This window comes from Oncorhynchus gorbuscha, linkage group LG14 (assembly GCF_021184085.1).
Source record: "Oncorhynchus gorbuscha isolate QuinsamMale2020 ecotype Even-year linkage group LG14, OgorEven_v1.0, whole genome shotgun sequence".
NCBI lineage: Eukaryota > Metazoa > Chordata > Actinopteri > Salmoniformes > Salmonidae > Oncorhynchus > Oncorhynchus gorbuscha.
In genome coordinates this window covers 11,620,126-11,642,803 of record NC_060186.1, presented here as the reverse complement: position 1 = coordinate 11,642,803, position 22,678 = coordinate 11,620,126, and the positions used below count along the sequence as shown (strand labels likewise).

The window sequence follows — 22,678 nt, the reverse complement described above, 5'->3', positions numbered from 1 at the left end:
CTCACGCAGCCTGAACAGCTTCTGTTCTCAACAACACCATTCAGTCTGCTGTCAATGTGTATGATGCACTGGATATCACCCCACACACCCCAGGGCAGCAACACACACACACACACACACACACACACACACACACACACACACACACACACACACACACACACACACACACACACACACACACACACACACACACACACACACACACACACACACACACACACACACACACACACACACACACACACACACACAATGCAGTAATGACTGCTCTTTGTGTGTGTGTGTGTGTGTGTTTCTTTGTGTTATAAAGAGAGGGGTGTTAGCAGACAGCTGTTTATATAATTAGCCTGTAATTAGAGGGCTGCGGTCGTCTGAAACCACAGCAGTTCCACCAGGCACACTCATTTAGCTGTCTAAAGAGCACACTGTCAACAACATGACATCAACACTTTATGTGGGTTGATACCTGTGGCGATTTTAACATGTAAATCTTGGTTGGGAAAATTCAGAATTCAGAACATGGGCCGTTCTTACAATATTCTCCCTGTACATCAAGTCAGAACCGTAGGATAAGGGGGCATATAAGCAGACAATGAAAGCTTTTACAATTTCCGATGATGACATTTCACTAAAACAAGCTACATGTGCATCACTAAGTCAGAACAGTAGGCTAAATTATGAGGGGAAAAGGGACCACATTTTTAGGGTGAGGCACATGGGCTACTAACAGCTTACTACACAACACACATTTAGTTTTACTTTCTTAGCTACAGTATACATATGTCCTTGGCATATTAAATAATTTATGCAGTAGCATACTTTGTCTGGATTTATGATGTTTTCAAGACAACTGAGAACTCAGAAATAAACAAGCTCGAATCATGACGTCAGTGATCTTCAGGCCGGAGCTCTAGAGTTCCCGAGTTCCCGACTTCCCGACTTGGAATTCTGAGTTGGATGACCGTTCAAAACTTATTTTCGCAGTCGGAGCAAAAACAAGTCAGAGTTCCCAGTTGTCTTGAATTCACTGAAGTCTGAGATTTCCTAATTCAGAGTTTCCAGTTGTTTTGAATGCGTCAGAAGTCATGCTGGATTGACAGCATGGCCAATGTTGAATGTTTATCCTTCTAAGCTTAAACCCAGACTTGGACCACACACCCACTCCACTTGCTTTGCAATGCCTGCAGTTAGCCACTGAATCCTTCCAAAGCACTCATTGTTGAATTTGCGAATTTCCAACTTGTTGTGTAATGCCTATGTCCAATGGCCGATGAGCACCGATACGTTTTATCTATAATTTCTCTTCATAAGGTTTGAAAAGGATTTGCCAGTAGATTGTCGACTTGATTCATGATGATGACTGCTAGCTTCCTAGCTAGGATTTTGAAAGTATGATGGTGACATCATACTTTCAGTCCAATCAAAGCTACAGTAGATATAACGTGATTTGACATCATTTTATCTATGACCAAAGACCTCGAGCCTTCATGGATGGGCACTTCTAATGTAACACTATGGCAGCACAGAAGGGGCTTGAATTTTCGAGCTCTCCCCGTAGACGTAGTGTCCCCATGAGTGACAGAACACTGAGCCAATCACGGTGCAACTAGAGAAAATTACCAACGCCTACGCTCCATATTTTCTGCTGGCTGCCCCACCACCACAGAAAGCACTGAGGTAGGCTGAAACATCTGCATTTTGGAGCTGCCTTACTCAAGATAGAAAAAAGGAGACCACGTTAGTATGTGGCTTAATAACTCAATTACATTGTTTTTACATTGTTTGCAAACTGATATGTGACACATATTAATGCCAACATAACATGCAAAACGGGGACATGATTCATACCCCTAGACTTTTACCACATTTTGTCACTTTACAGCCATATTCTAAAATCAGAGCGAAAACAGGTTTTGCAAAAATATATCATTTAGAAAATAAAGACATAAGTATTCAGACCCGTTGCTATGAGACTCGAAATTGAGCTCAGGTGCATCCTGTTTTCATTGATCATCGTTGAGATGTTTCTACAACTTGATTGGAGTCCATCTGTGGTAAATTCAATTGATTGGACATGATTTGATTGATTGGACATATAAGGTCCCAAAGTTGACAGTGCATGTCAGAGCAAAAACCAAGCCATGAGGTCGAAGGAATTGTCTGTAGAGCTCCGAAAAAAGATTGTGTTGAGGCACAGATCTGGGGAAGGGTACCAAAACATTTCTGCAGAATTTAAGTACCCCAAGAACACAGTGGCCTGCGTCATTCTTAAATGGAAGAAGTTTGGAATCACCAAGACTCTTCCTAGAGCTGGCAGCCAAACTGAGCAATCGGTGGAGAAGTGCCTTGATCAGGGAAGTGACCAAGAACCTGATGGTCACTCATACAGAGATCCAGAGTTCTTCTGTGGAGATGGGAGAACCTTCCAGAAGGACAACCATCTCTGCATCACTTCACCAATCAGGCCTTTATGGTAGAGTGGCCAGACGAAAGTCACTCCTCAATAGGCACATGACAGTCCCCTTGGAGATCGCAAAAAGGTACCTAAAGGACTCAGACCATGAGAAACAAGATTCTCTGATCTGTTGAAACCAAGATTGAACTCTGTGGCCTGAATGCCAAACTTCACACCTGGAGGAAACCTGGCACCATCCCTACGGTGAAACAAGGTGATGGCAGCATCATGCTGTGGGGATGCTTTTCAGCGGCATGGACTGGGAGACTAGATAGGGCCGAGGGAAAGATGAATGGAGCAAAGTACAGAGAGATCCTTGATGAACATCTACTGCAGAGCGCTCAGGACTTCAGACTGAGGTGAAGATTCACCTTCCAACATGACAACAACCCTAAGCACACAGCCAAGACAACCCAGGAGTGGCTTCAGGACAAGTTTCTGAATGTCCTTGAGTGGAGCCTGGACTTGAACTTGACTGAACATCTCTGGAGATACCTGAACATAGCTGTGCAGTGACGCCCCCTATCCAACCTGACAGAGCTTGAGAGGATCTGCAGAGAAGAATGGGAGAAACTCCCCAAATACTGGTTTGCCAAGCTTGTAGCGTCATACCCAAGAAGACTCTAGGCTTTAATCGCTGCCAATGGTGTTTCAACAAAGTACTGAGTAAATGTGAAGTATTCAGAACCCTTGACTTTTAGACTTAAATATATCGCCACTGGTTGATAGCATTTAGGCTACATTCAGTGGTAGTACTGCTGACGTGATTTGTTAGCTACCTGTTTCTCCACCTCTCCTTTCCCTCTACCCGTTTCTCCACCTCTCCTTCTTTCCCTCTACCCGTTTCTCCACCTCTCCTTCTTTCCCTCTATCCGCTTCTCCACCTCTCCTTCTTTCCCTCTATCCGCTTCTCCACCTCTCCTTCTTTCTCTCTACCCGCTTCTCCACCTCTCCTTCTTTCTCTCTACCCGCTTCTCCACCTCTCCTTCTTTCTCTACCCGCTTCTCCACCTCTCCTTCTTTCTCTCTACCCGTTTCTCCACCTCTCCTTTCTCTCTACCCGTTTCTCCACCTCTCCTTTCTCTCTACCCGTTTCTCCACCTCTCCTTCTTTCTCTCTACCCGTTTCTCCACCTCTCCTTCTTTCTCTCTACCCGTTTCTCCACCTCTCCTTCTTTCTCTCTACCCGTTTCTCCACCTCTCCTTCTTTCTCTCTACCCGTTTCTCCACCTCTCCTTCTTTCTCTCTACCCGTTTCTCCACCTCTCCTTCTTTCTCTCTACCCGTTTCTCCACCTCTCCTTTCTCTCTACCCGTTTCTCCACCTCTCCTTCTCTCTCTCTACCCGTTTCTCCACCTCTCCTTTCTCTCTACCCGTTTCTCCACCTCTCCTTTCTCTCTACCCGTTTCTCCACCTCTCCTTTCTCTCTCTACCCGTTTCTCCACCTCTCCTTCTTTCTCTCTACCCGTTTCTCCACCTCTCCTTCTTTCTCTCTACCCGTTTCTCCACCTCTCCTTTTTCTCTCTACCCGTTTCTCCACCTCTCCTTCTTTCTCTCTACCCGTTTCTCCACCTCTCCTTCTTTCTCTCTACCCGTTTCTCCACCTCTCCTTTCTCTCTACCCGTTTCTCCACCTCTCCTTTCTCTCTACCCGTTTCTCCACCTCTCCTTTCTCTCTACCCGTTTCTCCACCTCTCCTTTCTCTCTACCCGTTTCTCCACCTCTCCTTCTTTCTCTCTACCCGTTTCTCCACCTCTCCTTTCTCTCTACCCGTTTCTCCACCTCTCCTTTCTCTCTACCCGTTTCTCCACCTCTCCTTCTTTCTCTCTACCCGTTTCTCCACCTCTCCTTCTTTCTCTCTACCCGTTTCTCCACCTCTCCTTTCTCTCTACCCGTTTCTCCACCTCTCCTTCTTTCTCTCTACCCGTTTCTCCACCTCTCCTTCTTTCTCTCTACCCGTTTCTCCACCTCTCCTTCTTTCTCTCTACCCGTTTCTCCACCTCTCCTTCTTTCTCTCTACCTGTTTCTCCACCTCTCCTTCTCTACCTGTTTCTCCACCTCTCCTTCTCTACCTGTTTCTCCACCTCTCCTTCTCTACCTGTTTCTCCACCTCTCCTTCTCTACCTGTTTCTCCACCTCTCCTTCTCTCTACCTGTTTCTCCACCTCTCCTTCTCTCTACCTGTTTCTCCACCTCTCCTTCTCTCTACCTGTTTCTCCACCTCTCCTTCTCTCTACCTGTTTCTCCACCTCTCTACCTGTTTCTCCACCTCTCCTTCTCTCTACCTCTGTTACACATGTTTTACCGCTCTCTAACATGCACACACACACACACACACACACACACACACACACACACACACACACACACACACACACACACACACACACACACACACACACACACACACACACACACACACACACACACACACACACACTTTCTCTCATGTTCACTCTCAAACACACAATCTATCCCTCTCTCTCTCTCTTCTGTTAACCGTACTCCCACAGGTGACTATTCTGTCGTGCCTGATGGTTACACCGTGCTGTCCGACTTCGCTAGCAGAAATTGCCATAGAAATTGGCCTCTCCGATGCATTTGTCTCCTGGCAGGGAGGCCCCACTTTAGGTGGTGGAACAAGACAGGCTCCGTGCTGATAGTGCTGCTGGAGCAGGAAATGGAATGTGTCCGTCATAAAGCCGTCTGGGCTGTTGGAACGGAATGGCCCCGCTGTTCGTCTGCATGCGCCTGCTACCTTCCACTGTGCCTCGGCGCACACCGGCGACACGGAAATTGGCGATACATTATTACCTGACCACTGTATCAAAAGTAGCACGTCAAACATATGATTGGGCTCTACTGGAGTAGCAGGAATACAGATGGGTTTTACGGGTAAAGCTGTTGATGTCTTGGTAGCCCCTATACATGTGAAATGGACACGAGGAGCAGAGAGTGAAACTACCACTGGTAGTGAGCCCTCATCTCCAAGCTCTCTGCCCAGGAGGACATGCTCTTTGGTGTGACTTTGGCATCAACTACAAGAAGAATGTAAATATATAAATCACAGGCCAACCTCAGTTGAGAAACCCCTTTCTCCCCTCTCTGTGTCTCTCTGCCTCTCTCTCCATTCTGAACAGGGTTACGAAAAGAGCAACAATGTATTATCCACAAATCTATCTATATTTCTGTATTCATTGGGAGCTTCAACAGATCAAAGGGTCTGTGTGAGGATCTGTGTGTGTAAAACCGTTGGTGAGATGCGAGAGCAGGACTACCTGTCTTGAAGAGGATCGGCAGACAGCAGACGGGCCTATCAAAGAGCTGCCACCCCACACAATGCATGTCATGCACCAGGCGTTCATCTCATCTGATGCTAGGGGAGAGGCGGGGGAGACAGATGGACAGGGAAAGGAGAGGAAGCAGGTATTGTATGGGTAGTTCTAGATATAGAGTTATTAGGATCCCCTATTAGCCGACACCACTGGGGACAGCAGGTCTTACTGGGGTCTGACACGTAACCAAAAAGACATACAGACAAAAATGTTACAATTTACATACGTTTAAAAACATGAACATGTGTGTGTATCTATCAATTCCACATACATGTCAGTAGAGTGGAAGGGGGAGACATAAGAGAGCATGAAACAGTTTTACCACTTGTTGGGATGGGAGCAGCCAATTCACACTATGAATAGGTTGTGGCAGGTAGCCTAGCGGTAAACAGCATTGGGCTGGTAACTAGAAAGGTTGCTGGTTCAAATCCCTGAGCCGGCAAGGTGGAAAAATCTGCTGTTCTGCACATGAGCAAGGCCCCCAACAAGAACTGCGCTGTGGACGTTGATTAAGGCAGCACTCCGCACCTCTCTGATTCAGAAGGGTTTGGGTTAAATGCGGAAGACCCATTTCTGTTGAACGCAGTCAGTTGTGCAACTGACTCGGTATCCCCTCCCCAGTGGCTTGCTCAATAGAATAACTTCCCTGGTTAGCCAATGTTATGATGAAAAGCTTCTTTTACTTTTGTGTTTGACACAAAAAGCCCATCTTTATTTCTGGAGTACACATCGGCAGAATACGCAGACACATGGAGAAATGGAGTATTGGCTATATGCTTCAGGAAAGGCATGCAGTTGAAGTCGGAAGTTTACATACACTTAGGTTGGAGTCATTAAAACTCGTTTTTCAACCACTCCACAAATTTCTTGTTAACAAACTATAGGTTTGGCTAGTCAGTTACAACATCTACTTTGTGCATGACACAAGTAATTTTTCCAACAATTGTTTACAGACAGATTATTTCACTCATAATTCACTGTATCACAATTCCAATGGGTCAGAAATGTACAAACACTAAGTTGACTGTGCCTTCATGGCTTTAGAAGCTTCTGATAGGCTAATTGACATCATTTGAGTCAATTGGAGGTGTACCTGTGGATGTATTTCAAGGCCTACCTTCAAACTCAGTGCCTCTTTAATTGACATCATGGGAAAATCAAAAGAAATCAGCCAAGACCTCAGAAAGAAAATGTTGCTGGTTCATCCTTGGGAACAATTTCCAAATGCCTGAAGGTACCACATTCATCTGTACAAACAAGAGTACACAAGTATAAACACCATGGGACCATGTAGCCGTCATACTGCTCAGGAAGGAGACACGTTCTGTCTCCTAGAGATGAACGAACTTTGGTGCAAAAAGTTCAAATCAATCCCAGAACAACAGCAAAGGACCTTGTGAAGATGCTGGAGGAAACCGGTACAAAAGTAAAAATGAGTCCTATATCGACATAACCTGGAAAGCCGCTCAGCAAGGAAGAAGCCACTGCTCCAAAACCGCCATAAAAAAGCCAGACTACGGTTTGCAACTGCACATGGGGACAAAGATCGTACTTTTTGGAGAAATGTCCTCTGGTCTGATGAAACAAAATGGCACTGTTTGGCAATACTGACCATCGTTGTATTTGGAGCAAAAAGGGGGAGGCTTGCTAGCCGAAGAACACCATCCCAACCGCAAAGCACGGGGGTGGCAGCATCATGTTGTGGGGGTGCTTTGCTGCAGGAGGGACTGGTGCACTTCACAAAATAGATGGATTCATGAGGTAGGAAATTATGTGGATATATTGAAGCAACATCTCGAAGACATCAGTCACGAAGCTAAAGCTTGGACGCAAATGGGTCTTCCAAATGGACAAGGACCCCAAGCATGCTTCCAAAGTTGTGGCAAAATGGCTTAAGGACATCAAAGTCAAGGTATTGGAGTGGCCATCACAAAGCCCTGACCTCAATCCTATAAAAAAATTGTGGGCAGAACTGAAAAAGCATGTGTGAGCAAGGAGGCCTACAAACCTGACTCAATTACACCAGCTCTGTCAGGAGGAATGGGCCAAAATTCATCAAACTTATTGTGGGAAGTTTGTGGAAGGCAACCCAAAACATTTGACCCAAGTTAAACAATTAAAAGGTAATGCTACCAAATACTAATTGAGTGTATCTTAACTTCTGACCCACTGGGAATGTGATGAAATAAATAAAAGCTGAAATAAATCATTTTATCTACTATTATTCTGACATTTCACATTCTTAAAATAATGTGGTGATCCTAACTGACCTAAAACAGGGAATGTTACTCAGATTAAATGTCAGGAATTGTGAAAAACAGAGTTGAAATTTGACTAAGGTGCATGTAAACTTCTGACTCCAACAGTATTTATACAGTTCTACTGAGACCAGACAATAACTCTGTGGCAATCACAGAGTTTCCCTGATAACAAAATAGCTTCCATCCCACAATGAATGTGTAGCCCGTCTTATACAGAGAGAGAGAGAGAGATTCGTGAGCCATACAGTTGTGAGCCATTCTCACAGGCTTCAACACCCGAAAAATTGCCAAAGACCAGAGACACGGACTGTTGAAACTCGAAAACTTGAAACCCTTTCATCCATTCTAACTTTACATGTAAAGCCTTATGGTTAAAGACATCATGAAAGAAGAATGTGTGGTTTACTTAAAGAGAGAACTAACTACGTGAGAGTGGAGTAAAACAATCTACATTCACCACAAAGTGAGACACGATAAGTAAGACACCGTAGTACATATACAGGCTATATGGTTGATTCCCTGAGATCGCCTAACGAACAGAAATGGCCTTATTGATTGGCGTGTTACAGATGCTGAGCTGACCACAACCCCCAGGTCTAATGACTGTTGTGGTACTGTGGTGTGGGTGGAATGCCACTGGAGGTCATCTGAACAGCCGTGATGTCACTAAATGGTCTGCTGCCAAATCTGGTCTGCATGGGAATCCATAAAGCCATGTGACCTAACCATGAAATACTCTGTCTCCTAGCCTAGGGGCCAGTGTTTTTCCAGATCTGGGGCTTTATGTACTGTATCAAGCGTTTCAGAGTAGGAGTGCTGATCTAGGATCCGAATCAGATCCCCCCCTTGTCCATGTAATTTATTGTGAGCTAAAATGCCAAAGTGATCCGAAATCAGCAATCCTGCTTTGAGACGCTACATGTGGTCAGAAGTTGGAAAAGGTGTTGCACTACTCAACATGTGCCGAGGCTGAACAGCAGTGGTTGGACCACCCGGTGGAGTGGTAGTATTGTCAACACAGCATGGGCCTGGCTTTAGTTCTGACATGGCTTACCATAGGCCCAGGTGTGCTTTACTTCTGACATGGCTTACCATAGGCCCAGGTGTGCTTTACTTCTGACATGGCTTACCATAGGCCCAGGTGTGCTTTACTTCTGACATGGCTTACCATAGGCCCAGGTGTGCTTTACTTCTGACATGGCTTACCATAGGCCCAGGTGTGCTTTACTTCTGACATGGCTTACCATAGGCCCAGGTGTGCTTTACTTCTGACATGGCTTACCATAGGCCCAGGTGTGCTTTACTTCTGACATGGCTTACCATAGGCCCAGGTGTGCTTTAATTCTGACATGGCTTACCATAGGCCCAGGTGTGCTTTACTTCTGACATGGCTTACCATAGGCCCAGGTGTGCTTTACTTCTGACATGGCTTACCATAGGCCCAGGTGTGCTTTACTTCTGACATGGCTTACCATAGGCCCAGGTGTGCTTTAATTCTGACATGGCTTACCATAGGCCCAGGTGTGCTTTACTTCTGACATGGCTTACCATAGGCCCAGGTGTGCTTTACTTCTGACATGGCTTACCATAGGCCCAGGTGTGCTTTAGCCCCCGCTCCTCTCTGTAAGCAGAGATAGAAAACTAACGGACAGTCTGGACAAAAGAGAAGGGAGGGATGGAGGGAGAGTGATGGCATGGCCAGAGAAGATCTCAGACTTGATACATTTCTCTGCCTGAGAGAAGATGAAGAAGAGGGGGAGGAGGGGGAGGAGGAGATGGATCAATAGTTTGCTTCTTAATTGACCTTTCATTAAGAGGTTGGTTCTGGGCTCAGTAATCACAGACGTCCCGTGATGGGGCCATTTAGGGACATCGAGCTGCTAAAATCTATACAGGCTCAGAGTGGAGCAGCACAGCCCAGACCGCTGTTACAACTATACACACGGCTACACAGCTCATCCCCACCACTGATTACCACAGAATTTACGAGCCTTGCCTGCCCTCCCGCTTGGGTTCCTGCAATGCTAACAGGCACACACACACAACAAACAAACACTTCAATACAAACACATGGTAAAATGTACACACAGACACACACATGCTTGTGCTTCCAACTACCCCCCACACACATTCACAACCACATACACACAACACTAAGAGGCAAGTACCTTGTTAAACATTATAAGAGACAACTATATTAGAATCCAATGCAATTACAACCTAATAAACACAAGTGCACATATTCATACGAGAGGTCAAACAACCAAACAGGACTGTGTGTTAAGTCAACTCTGACCTGGGCCGCCATTGTGGCTCTAATGATGCAGCCTGAGCCTGGTTCCTCACGGGTCGCCCTAGGGCTCCATGCTGGACTATGGAGTGAAGGTGTCACCAGGGTGATGAAGGGCTCAGTGTGGTGCGCTTGTGCAGCAGGATACAGGAAGCCAGGCCTCATTGATATTAATGGCTGACTTCACCTGTAGGCTGGGGACAGCTAATGCCTGCCGCGGGGCCACTCCTGATGCCTGTCACTGACACAGCAAGTGCTCTTATTACAGCGAGTGGTCTTATTACAGGGCTCGCTGGGCCAAGATAATTGCACTAACCCAACACGAGGCCCGGGTGAAGCTTGGCATGTGAGCTTGCTTGTAATGGAGGCTGATGGGCGAGAGATTAAAAACGCTGCCGTGGAATCGCGCACCACACATCTCACCGTCCACTCTGGAATATATATTTTTTTAACTCTGTTTATTAAGTTTTACACACACACACACACACACACACACACACACACACACACACACACACACACACACACACACACACACACACACACACACACACACACACACACACACACACACACACACACACACACACACACACACACACACACGACAAAGCAATATAAATAATATACTCAACTAGAAAAAAAATGCAAATAAAAATGCAAATAAAAAAATAGCTTTAAAGATACCATACTATAGACAAGTTAAACATACCAGGCAGAAGGCTACAGAGGTTAAAGGGCAATCTATATTACAGGGACAGAGCAAACACATCACCATTGTTCCTGTAAACAGTCAAGGGATAAAGGTGGAGAAATGCAACCACTCACAGGGAGTCATGGCCACAGACCGACCATCCACTGGACAATGCTTTAAAAGACAATTAAAAAATTATTATTCATGTAGGCGTGAACAAAATGTAAAAATAACTGGGGAAAACAAGCTCACACTTCAGTCTCTGCCCGGACAAGATGAACAAGGCATCTGCGGATCACAATCAATAAGCACATGGACCTTAATTCCCCCCCCAGCAAAAACACAGAGAGAAGCTCCTCCAACCCTTAAGTCACAGACTTATTTTAGTATTAATTGGAATGCCATCAGAGGATGGACTGTTTAAAGTAAGACCGGAATGGAGCCCAAGCCTCATCAAACAGTTTGGGGTTCCCACGTGAATTCAATTGATTTTTTTCTAGTTTCAGAGAGCACAACACATCCCTCACCCAATATTTATAAGATGGGGGAGCTGCCATCTTCCAGTTCTGTAGTATTAGCCGTCTAGCTAAAAGAGTTGTATAAGCAACAGTGTCCGACTGGATTCTTGATAGGGGGGTACCCATGGGTAGTACTCCAAAAAGGGCTGTAAGAGGAGATGGATCTATAACAGTGTCGTATATATCAGAGAAACATTTAAATATTAATTCCCAGAAACCTGACAGTTTATGACAGCCCCAAAACATATGCAACAGTGTGGCTGGTTCCACCTTACATCTGACACAGGTAGGATCAAAATCAGAGAATATTCTTCCAAGTTTGGCCCCCGACCAGTGGATACGGTGAACCACCTTGAATTGAATGAGGCTGTGTCTAGTGCTAAAAGAGGACGAGTGCAACCTGTGCAGCACAGATTCCCAGGCGTCTTCCCCAAGTTCCTCCCCCAAATCATTTTCCCATCGTGTCTTTAAAGGCACCAAAGAAGGGTTATGTAAGTCATGAATGATTGCATATACATCTGATATTGCGCCCCTAGGAAGCTTGTTCAGCTCCAAGATGCTCTCTATAGCAGTATTCACAGGCCTATTGGGAAATCCAGGTGTGTTAGCCCTGACAAAGTTTTTAGTCTAGAGATAGCGGAAAAAGTGGGATTGGGGGAGATCTTTTCCTGCAGCTGAGAAAAAGAGGCAAATGTATCATCAAAGAATAATTGGGCTAGCGAGGAGAGGTATAGTGAGTGCCAAATGCCAAAAGCTCCATCATTCAAAGATGGAGGAAATAAAATGTTCTGATTGATTGGGCCTGATAGAGAAAAGTCTCGGAGGCTAAAGGCTAAACGGAACTGATTCCAAATTTTAAGAGACTGCTTTACAATTGGGTTGACACCTTTTGCCTAGGGACACTGGGAGAGACGAGCACAGCACAGAGGAAAGTGCTGCAGGTTTACACGATTCAGACTCCATCTGGACCCAGAGTGGTCTAGGGCTAGTAGGATCAGTCTGCAGCCAGTACAGAATGGCTCTGAAATTTGCAGCCCAGTAGTATGTCGGAAACTTTGGTAGAGCTAAACTGACCTAGGCTTCTGTAAATGTTTTCTACCAATCCGTGGTACCTTGCCATCCCAAATAAAATGCATGAATGTTTGATCCAGTGAAATAAAAAAAGATTTTGGAATAAAAATGGGTAAACATTGAAATAAATATAAAAATTCATTTAATGACAATAATCCTTTCGATAAGAGAAAGGGGTAGCGAATTCCAAAAAGTAAAAGATTGTTTCAATCTGTCTGCTAGAGCAACAAAGTTTTCCTGAAACAAATTTGAATATTTCCTTGTCACTTTTACTCCCAAGTAAGTGAATTGATCCCGGACAATCCTAAACTGAGAACTTGTAAAAGAGCACTTTAAAGCAGCCTTGTTTTCCCAGAAAAAGCTCACTCTTGCCTAGATTCAGCTTGTACCCTGAGATTGATCCAAACTTTTTATGAACAGATAGGGCACGTGGCAATGAGGTATCGGGGTTGGAGATAAACAAAAGGAGGTCGTCAGCATATAGTGAGACTTTCTTCTCCCAGCCCGCCCTGATTATGCCTTGAATGGCATCATTAGAGCGTAGTGCAATGGCGAGAGGCTCGATTGCCAAAGCAAACAACAAGGGGGAGAGTGGGCAACCCTGTCTGGATCTGCGGTGCAAGAGAAAATAGTCAGAGGACAAGTTATTAGTCCATACCGAAGCCATGGGGGAAAAATAAAGAATCTTTATCCACGCAATGAATTTGGGGCCAAAGCCAAAACTATAAAGGGCAGCTGTTAGGTAATCCCACTCAACGCGGTCAAACGCTTTTTCGGCATCAAGTGAGACCACCACCTCCGGGTCAAACGGGCGCTGGGGAGTACAGTATATTCATAAGGTGCCTAATATTGAAAAATAAATGCCTATTTCTCACAAAGCCAGTCTGGTCAGAGTGTATTACTTGGTGCAGCAAGCCTTCCATACGGATGGCTAAAAGCTTAGCTAGGATTTTGTAATCACAGTTTAAAAGCAAGATTGGGCGATAGGATCCACATTCCAGGGGGTCTTTGTTTTTCTTTAGTAGTAATGAAATTGAAGCCTGATAAAGACTAGGCGGTAGCTTTGAAGTATTGAGGCACTCTGCAAATAGTCGAGACAAGAATGGGCAAAGCAGACCAGAAAACGTCCTGTAAAATTTGGTTGGAAAACCGTCCGGACCCGGTGATTTACCACTTTTCATTGCGGACACTGCTGTTGCAATATCCTCAAGCGTAAATTCTTCTTCTGGACAGTCATGGGAGTCTGTATCAATTGAAGGCATATTCAAGCCATTAAAGAAGGAGTCAATCAGCAAGGGGTCTTGAGGGGATTCAGAGGTGTATAGCACAGAGTAAAATTGTTTAAATTGATCATTGATCTCTTTATGTATAACTGTCGTGGCACCAGACGGGGTCCTTTTTTGTGGGATTAAACGATTTACAGATCTGATGCGCAAGGAGTTTACTGGCCTTGTCGCCTTGTTCATAGACTTTGTATCGAGTACGCAAGAGTAACTGTTCAGCTTGCCTGGTAGAAAGCTCATCAAATTCAGATTGGAGTAGTTGGCGCTCTTTGCAGATCAGATGAAGGATCCGTAGCATACTTCTCATCCATTGTGGCTATGGACTCGCTCAGGTCCCGAAGTCGCTGGGAGCGAACTCTGTTTTGGTTGGCTGTATAAGAAATAATTTGGCCACGTAGGTATGCTTTGAGAGACTCCCATATGGTAGAGCAGGACATACCTGGTGTTGAATTAGTTTCTAGGAATAAGGTGATTTCAGAAGAAATGAAATTGACAAACTCCTTATCTGAGAGTAAAATGGGGTTGAGACGCCATTGATAACACATAGGAGGTTCGCTGGGGAAACTCTAGTTCAAGCACTAATGGTGAATGGTCAGAGATAACAATACTCTCGTAAGTACACTGCCGAAGGTTAGGCAGAAGTTTTTTGTCCAAAAAGAAGTAATCAATCCGGGAGTATGTTTGATGAACATGAGAATAAAAGGAATACTGTCTATCTGTAGGATGTAGGAAACGCCAGGCCTCAAACATAGCATATTTCTGAAGAAAGGATTGAATAAGTAGGGCACATTTAGATGGGCCTGTATTTGTTTGTGAGGACTTGTCAAGAACTGGACATTTTACAGTTGAAATCCCCCCCTAAAATCAACAAATGTGTCATCACAATTGGGAGCATAGACACAAGCCAAAACAAGAGGGGTAGAAATCAGTTCACCGGTTACTATGACGTATCGTCCCTTAGGATCAGCAATAACCTCAGAAGCTACAAAGGGAGTAGCTATATCAACCAGAATATCAGCACCTCTTGATTTACTATGAAAGTTCGAGTGGAACACTTGACCAACCCAGTTCTTACGCATCCTAAAATGCTCACTAGTCCTCAAGTGAGTCTCTTGTAGAAATGCAATATTTGCATTCAAACCCTTTAAGTGTGTCAACACCCGCTTACGCTTCACCGGGTTGTTAACCCCTTTGGTATTCCAAGAAATGTACTTGATCGTATTATTTCGGCCCCTCTGGACATTCCCGTTATTCAACCCTGTCATTAGAGCATAGAATGGAAAAGCAATGAGTGCCCAAAACCCCCAGAGTAATAATGTATGGTGGTAAATGTTTGGAAAAAGTACAGAAAAAATAACAGATAAAAAAACAAAAAAAGACAGAATGACAACATTAGAACTGAACAATTCAACCTGCCCCTCCCACCACCTCCCCCCATCCCAGACAATAACTCCCAAAACGAGGTACAAGCCTAAATAGAACATGTTCTCTTCGCACAGTATGTCTGTGAGAGTGCGGTCTTAAACCTAAACCCACAGTCCCGCTCTTTAAAGTCACATTTTGTTAGTGGATCAAGCAGCAAAAAGAAAGATTTGTATGTATTAAAAAAAGAAAAGACAAAAGCACCACTTGTAGATGCATATAATTGTATTCCCAGTCTTATAACAGGCATTGAGAGAAAAAAAAAATTAAATGTTTAAAGGCTCTCAGCCAAAAATCTAATTTGAAGTAAGGAAATCGTAGTAAGACAATCAAAAATAATAGTAATTATAATAGTAGTCTAGTTGAAGCTGAGACAACCAATACCAAAAAACTATGTGTGCGCAATGTTGAACGTTTGCTGGGCATAAATGACGCTCAAAACTTTTAAAATTAAAGTGAGGCCCCAAAAACCGTGTAGCCTCGGGGGACATTTACTGTTTACTGGGTCAATGCAAACGGATGCAATAAACAAATAATCAAAAATATTTTGAGTCACCGAGACAATGTGTAAACAAACTAAATAGGTGAGCGAGATAATGCACGCACACTAGATGATCAAAACATTAGATCACATCAAATAAGCCTGAATAGTTTCACCAACTATACAAGACTAGCCTGTTATATCTAAGCATAATTGTACCACAAGTGGGTTACTTACTATCCACAGTTCACAAGCAACAGTTGCTGAACTGTGAGCATATTCAAGACTTCTTGATGTGACGTTGAATGTGAGCCATAGCCTCATCCGGAGATTCAAATGTGTAGTCTTTACCCTCATGAGATATCCATAAACGGGCCGGGAATCGCAGTCCATACTTCACACTTGGATGGTCCCGAAGTACTCGTTTGGCCTGTCTGAAAGCTGCGCGCTGCCTGGAAACATTGGGGGAGTAGTCCTGGTAGATGGAAAAGCTCTGTCTTTGAAAGCTCAGAGTGGTATTGCGGGCTTGTCGGAGGATCTCAATCTTCTCATGAAAAAATTGCACTCAAAGAATTATGTCCCGGGGCTTTGGGCGCAGCGACCGGTGGGCTCGATCAATCAGGGGCTTTTCATCTAAGGCAAGAACATCCTCCAGCAGCCCTGAAACGAAATCCGTGGCGCGATGCATTTCCGCGGACTCTGGGACCTTATTGCGGTGAGAGAATCCCTCTAGACTCACACAGCTCTCCTTCACCTTTTTCAAATCCGCAGCTAGGCGTTTAACTTCAGCCTCCAGGGATGTAGTTAAATCGGAGACATTAGTAGCGGAGGTCTCCAGTGCCGCAATCGTTGTAGTGTGTGACGCAGTTGTTGTTTTGAGTAATGTGATTGCTGGCACAGTCTCGTTCCGCAGGATGGTTAAATCTCCTTTTAAAGTATCAAAAACCTCCTGTATTCTGGCCTCAATCGTAGCAACCACCTGTGTTTTCATTTCAACTATCTCAGAGCGTAGTAGTTTGATGGCCTCGAGAATGTTCATTTCAGCGCCACCAAGCCGCGCCCCCGGGTAAAGTGTGCGTCCCCGGGCCCTCAGACTGAGGAGAGGGCGGTGATGAGAGCGGGTCTTGTAGGCCGGGTTTTCTCAAAGTCATGCTTTTGGCCTTATGCTTGATCGACATGCTGACATTCGGAAGCAAAGTAGTCTTGTTTTTTACGGAAAGGGATCACCAAATTAATATATGAAAATAAATACGGTTCTGCTGCAGAATTCACATAAACTTTAAGAATACCACGGGTGCAAACGGAAAACACGTCAGTCGCACATGGCGTCCCCTACCATTCCCCCTCCCCCTCTGGAATATTTATTTGCAGTGGCGGAGATGGTAACAATTATGAAAAGATGTCAGCGATGGTGTACGAGGCATGTACAGTACCTTCATGAGAGCAAATGTAATGTACTCGGGAGCTGAAGCAATGGTCTCTGTCAATGTGTCTTCAGTCAGGGACTGGATGCAATGTCAGTGAGTACATTATTACTGTGCTGCATGAGGCGACTTATAGAATATTTTCATTCAATTATGTTGTAATGAACTGTGACACTGTCTGGGAGAATCGGAAGGGAAATGTCCATTTAAATATTTGTATTAAATTGAATCGCAGACAGAGGAAGCCATAGGAAGGACAATTTCACATGCGCACACACACACGGACACACACGGACACACACAGACACACACAGACACACACAGACACACACAGACACACACAGACACACACAGACACACACAGACACACACAGACAGACACAGACAGACACAGACAGACACAGACAGACACAGACAGACACAGACAGACACAGACAGACACAGACAGACACAGACAGACACAGACAGACACAGACACACAGACACACAGACAGACACACACACAGACACACACACAGACACACAAACACACACACACACGAGGCCAAGGAGCATGTCGGAGCTGCAGAGAATTAGTGAACCAGTAGTGACTCAGAGGTTCTCTAGCGTGACCAACTGCCTCTCTGACAACCTGCATTGTCACAACAAGAGCGCCAGAACCAATCACGGCCCACTTCGAAGGCACTCCCGCCCAATCGCATCTGGCAGCCGACTATGTTCCCAACGCAGGCCTCTACTTTAACTGGGAGTGTTGGAGAGCCACGATCATGTTTCAATGTTACCAACCCCATTGGGACGCCTTTCATGCATAAACCCTGAGATTGTAAAGGAAAGTATGATGTGCTTGGGAGCACACACACACACACACACACACACACACACACACACACACACACACACACACACACACACACACACACACACACACACACACACACACACACACACACACACACACACACACACACACACACACACACACACAAGGGGTTGGAAGCTCATTCACCGTGCTATTATACCGTAGCTCATCTAAAAGGTACTAAAACTCCACCAGGGATCCCGGTCTGTCAGGTCAGATTCCAACAAGACTCTGGACTAAAGCTCACTGCAGTTGTTAAGGGAACCCAACTCAAGGTGATGTTCTGGCCTACCATTCATCAGGTGCTTTTGTGAATCTGGAATGCAAATTAAAAGGTGCCTTTTTTCAGACGCTTTATCTTATGAAGACACATCATACAATCTACATAACATTAGCAAACAAATCTGCATAGAAATGAAGGCATTTTCATTATTTACGTATTCTTTCCATTCAAATCCACAGCTGGAACCCAGACCACAGAGGGAGAAGAAAACTATAGCAAACACAAAGATCAGTCCCCGGAGTGTCAATCAAACAGGCCGTCGGCGTGGTGCGGCTTCGTGGGTCCGTTGTTGTCCATTAATGATTCAACAAAGCGCCACATTGATTTTGGGCGAGTGTGAACTGAGAGGTTAATTAGAAATGCAGCAGCCTTCAGGTCCCTCCGTTTGTCTGAAGGTAACTACTGATGACATAAACACTCTGGAGGAGAAGAACAAGAAGAGGGGATGGCAGGGGAGAGAAAAAGCAACAGCGAAACAGATTGTTACCAAGTTTCCACTCCACAAAGTTGTCAGTAATGGTCTCAGTCGTCTCACATCCCACTTTGTGGAGGGAAACGGACCCCATTGGTGGATTTCAGTGATGCGGTTGACTTGAAGAGAAACATTGGTGTTTTCTTCCATGGTGATCGACACTGGCCATTTACTCTCTACGACTCCCAAAGGGCCTAGGCAAGGGCTTAAACACCTAGGAGAGTGTGTCAGAGGATAACATGGCCCGGCCGCTCTGTCCTCGGTTAAAACAAAGAGAGAAAGAGAGAGATACATTTTTTGTCCCAATAGTTACATAACTAAAAGCAAACACTTTAATCATTTTAACGGACCTATAAAGTTAGAACCAAGCACCCTTCCTCGTCCACTGTACATAGAACCCGCCTGACGCCACACATCCCTACAAAGTGAGTGAGTGAGTGAGTGAGTGAGTGAGTGAGTGAGTGAGTGAGTGAGTGAGTGAGTGAGTGAGTGAGTGAGTGAGTGAGTGAGTGAGTGAGTGAGTGAGTGAGTGAGTGAGTGCGAGAGAGGCTGATCTACTGATCCTCCTTATTCCCTCTCTGCCTATTGAGCCAGACAACTCTGGCCTACTTAGAGAGAACACAGACTGAAGGTCTATGTGTTTCAGTATCTGTGTGTAGCCTCATTGTGCACAATTTGGGAGCACATATGAGTAACCCTACACAACTAGAGATGGTGACTGTTTGTATTTGTCACGTCCCATCACTGCTTTACATCAGTAGAAAGTTCAAGTAGCTGTGGGCCAGAGCCGAGCCAAACTCTCCCAGACAGCTCAGAACACTGGGCCCACTTCTGCAGAGCACTTTGAGCTGTAAAGTTTTTCCTTCCAGACTTTAGATGGAGATGTGTGCACATTTCCAGTGTGGCCCCATACTGGGGCTGAGTGTGGCCCAGTTGCCCTGAGCGCTGGGGTAGAGAGGCGGCATGGCATGCGACTGAGTCTCTTGCCTAGGGCGCCTGACAGCCGCGACCTCTGACCCTACACTCCATCAGCATCAATGTCAAAGCAGCCAGACCAGAGCTAGCAGGGGTTACTCTCCAACCCCCTCATACACAGGCTACGTGATCATATTCACATACATGTAGTGTACATGCTGTGGTAGTTCTATGGGGGATCAATAGTCTGTCTTTCAACGCTGCTTTACAGGAAGTTTTCCGACAAACAATGTTTGAAATGGGGGCATTCAAAATCAGGGGTAATGAAAGCACAAACATTTCAAATACATGCGCCTGTGAATCATCTAGTTAAGCTCATGTTCATATTAACCAGCCACAGGCACAAACACCAAGTCATATTCGATAGAGCTCCATAAGCCAAAACTCATTTTACTTCAGCCGCTCAGGTATAAACACCTCTGGCCCTAAAGGCTCTTTCTCATACCACCGCCCCCCCCCGCCCCAGTAAATGCCTCCCTGAAAGCCAATCTCATCTATATGCAGATGACATAAATATTGATGCGTTGCGGCGCTCTCAGCTCGTTCTGCTTAATAGACGCGTGCGGCTCCCATATCACTGTTTCCTCTCCTCTCCAACATAGAGGTCCGTCTCAGGTACAGCAGACTCAGAAACAACGCGCTGGTTAAGTAAGCCGTAACAAGCCTTAACGAGAACGGCAGAGAGACGCCTTGACCTCGGTGGCCCATAAACAACATTACACAAACAAACACACAGACAGAAAAAGGAGAGAGAGACAGAGTTGATTAGGAATGGAATAGATTTTAGCTTATTTGATGAATAGAATAGATGTGAAGTGTTGCTATAGTAGCTATAGTAGCTAAACATGCCAGAGAGTGAATGAAGCTAAAACAGAAGTCTATGAGAGGCTGCCACAATGATATAGACTGGAGGAGATGGTTCTGTAGCACGAGTTATAGCTCAGAAGTAGGGCGACAGAGAGAAGGAAAGAGAGATATTCCCTGTTGCTCTGTGTCTGTGCGGCCTGTACCAGGCATGCTCAGAGTCCAGTGTGCTGCTGTGATCCCCAACAGCGTGCAAAGAGAGAGAGAGAGAGAGGAGAGGAGGAGAGAGAGCCTGCAGCCCCAGCCCTATTTTCAGCTCCAGTGGACAGACGCAACAGCCTGCGCTCTCTATCCTCCCCTCGCTCTCTCTCCCTCTACCTTTCTCTCTCCCCAGCCACAGAAGATAAGTCCCACTCAGTTTAACCCTACACACACCAACTTACCCAAGGGAGCTGACAAGAGCATCAACACACAACCCAGCCACAGCAGAATGCATTCTCCGCATTACTCAACACAGCCTTAGTCAACACAGCATTACTTCACATTTTCTAACACAGAATGACATAGAGTGAGGAAATGTAGAGAACATTGGTGTTGGGGGACAAAGGGAGAACACTTCAAATGGCAGCCAACCCAGAAGTGTAAAGTCTGTTGTGCTTTAGGCAGTATAGTGTCCAGTGCCTGTATTCACAGTACGACTGCTGATCATTTAGATCATAACGAAGAAGATTATATTGTCAGATCCTAGATCAGCCCTGCAGGTGATGGTCATAATAATATAACATCTCCATCCCGAGCCATCTGGATTCATGGACTAACAGAGAGAACGAGACGCTACATTGACTGCTGATTGATTGTGAGATGGAATGTCATGCTGCTCTGCCCTCACTAGCAGGAACCAGCTACAGTGGATTAGCCACTATTGAATTGACATGAATTACATTTCATTATGTTTGGATGGGAGGGAGGGACCCTGGGATCCTGAGGGACATTGTCGCTACGTTCCAACTAGAGACAGGGACAATCAGCTGGCTACCTGCGGTCTTTAGTGTCTAAGATATTCCAAGAACAGCGCTTCTAATTTGACCGACCGACCGACCCTCTCTCTCTCTTTTTATTATTATTATTTTTAAATCAGGTTGACATTAGAAATAGAGTTCAGCATAATGTCTTCCCTTCCAGAAATACATTGCTTTCATCGCAATGAATAAAGTGACCAATTGAGGTAAACACATTTATATACAGAGCCAACTCTGCAAAGTAAAGGTCAAGAAAGCTCCAAACTGCAGAGCTGAACCTTTTCAGGGGAAAATACACGAAGACTCCTGACTCCATTACCCCCTTTACTATCATAGCAGAGACGTTCTGCTTTCCTGTCCATCATGACAGGGTCCACTGAAACTATCTTACACAACCATGTAGAGCCGTAGAAGTTCGATTTCTACGGCGATCAATCAAACTAGGTTGAGATTGGAGTGTTTCAAAATGTAGCATTCCCATAAAGAGCCTCTCATATGATGTTGACCAATCAGGATGCGCAATGACTCTTAGGCTCCTTCCTAACAGGCCCCACCCCTATAATATGGACCAATCAAGATGCTTCAGGTTTCAGAAGCTCCTCCCTATAGTTATTTGTTGAATTTCTCCAATGAGCAAGTGCCTCATTCATCCAGCCTCACTATGCCAGAGTGACTGACAATCAGAGGGAGTAGCTGCTGTCTGTGAGCAGTTCAATCAACAATATGAAAGATTCATGGAGTGCTATCAGTCTGCTTGGGACGCAGCACACAAAATCTCATCACACCTCTGGCCACAGACACACATACAGACAGACGCCTCTGCTGCCTATTCTCCTTCACTCCTCTCCATCAGCTCTGTGTTGGCTGTGCGTATGTGCGTATGTATGTATGTATGTATGTATGTATGTATGTATGTATGTATGTATGTATGTATGTATGTATGTATGTATGTATGTATGTATGTATGTATGTATGTATGTATGTATGTATGTATGTATGTATGTATGTATGTGTGTGCATGTATGTGTGCGTGC

General features: G+C 45.1%; 1 protein-coding gene across 9 annotated transcripts in view; it reads right to left on the bottom strand.

Moving 5' to 3' along the window:
• magi2a (membrane associated guanylate kinase, WW and PDZ domain containing 2a) overlaps nucleotides 1-22,678 on the bottom strand; it is a 372,559-nt gene that overhangs the window by 261,616 nt on the left and 88,265 nt on the right. The window contains exon 1 of one of the 9 annotated variants that reach the window (XM_046297010.1): nucleotides 5,732-5,829. The exons of the other annotated variants lie outside the window; for them this stretch is intronic. Coding sequence (XP_046152966.1) covers nucleotides 5,732-5,798 — 67 coding nt within the window. The 5' untranslated portion in view covers nucleotides 5,799-5,829. Of the gene's footprint in view, nucleotides 1-5,731; nucleotides 5,830-22,678 lie in introns of those variants that run through there. 9 annotated transcript variants of the gene reach the window in all.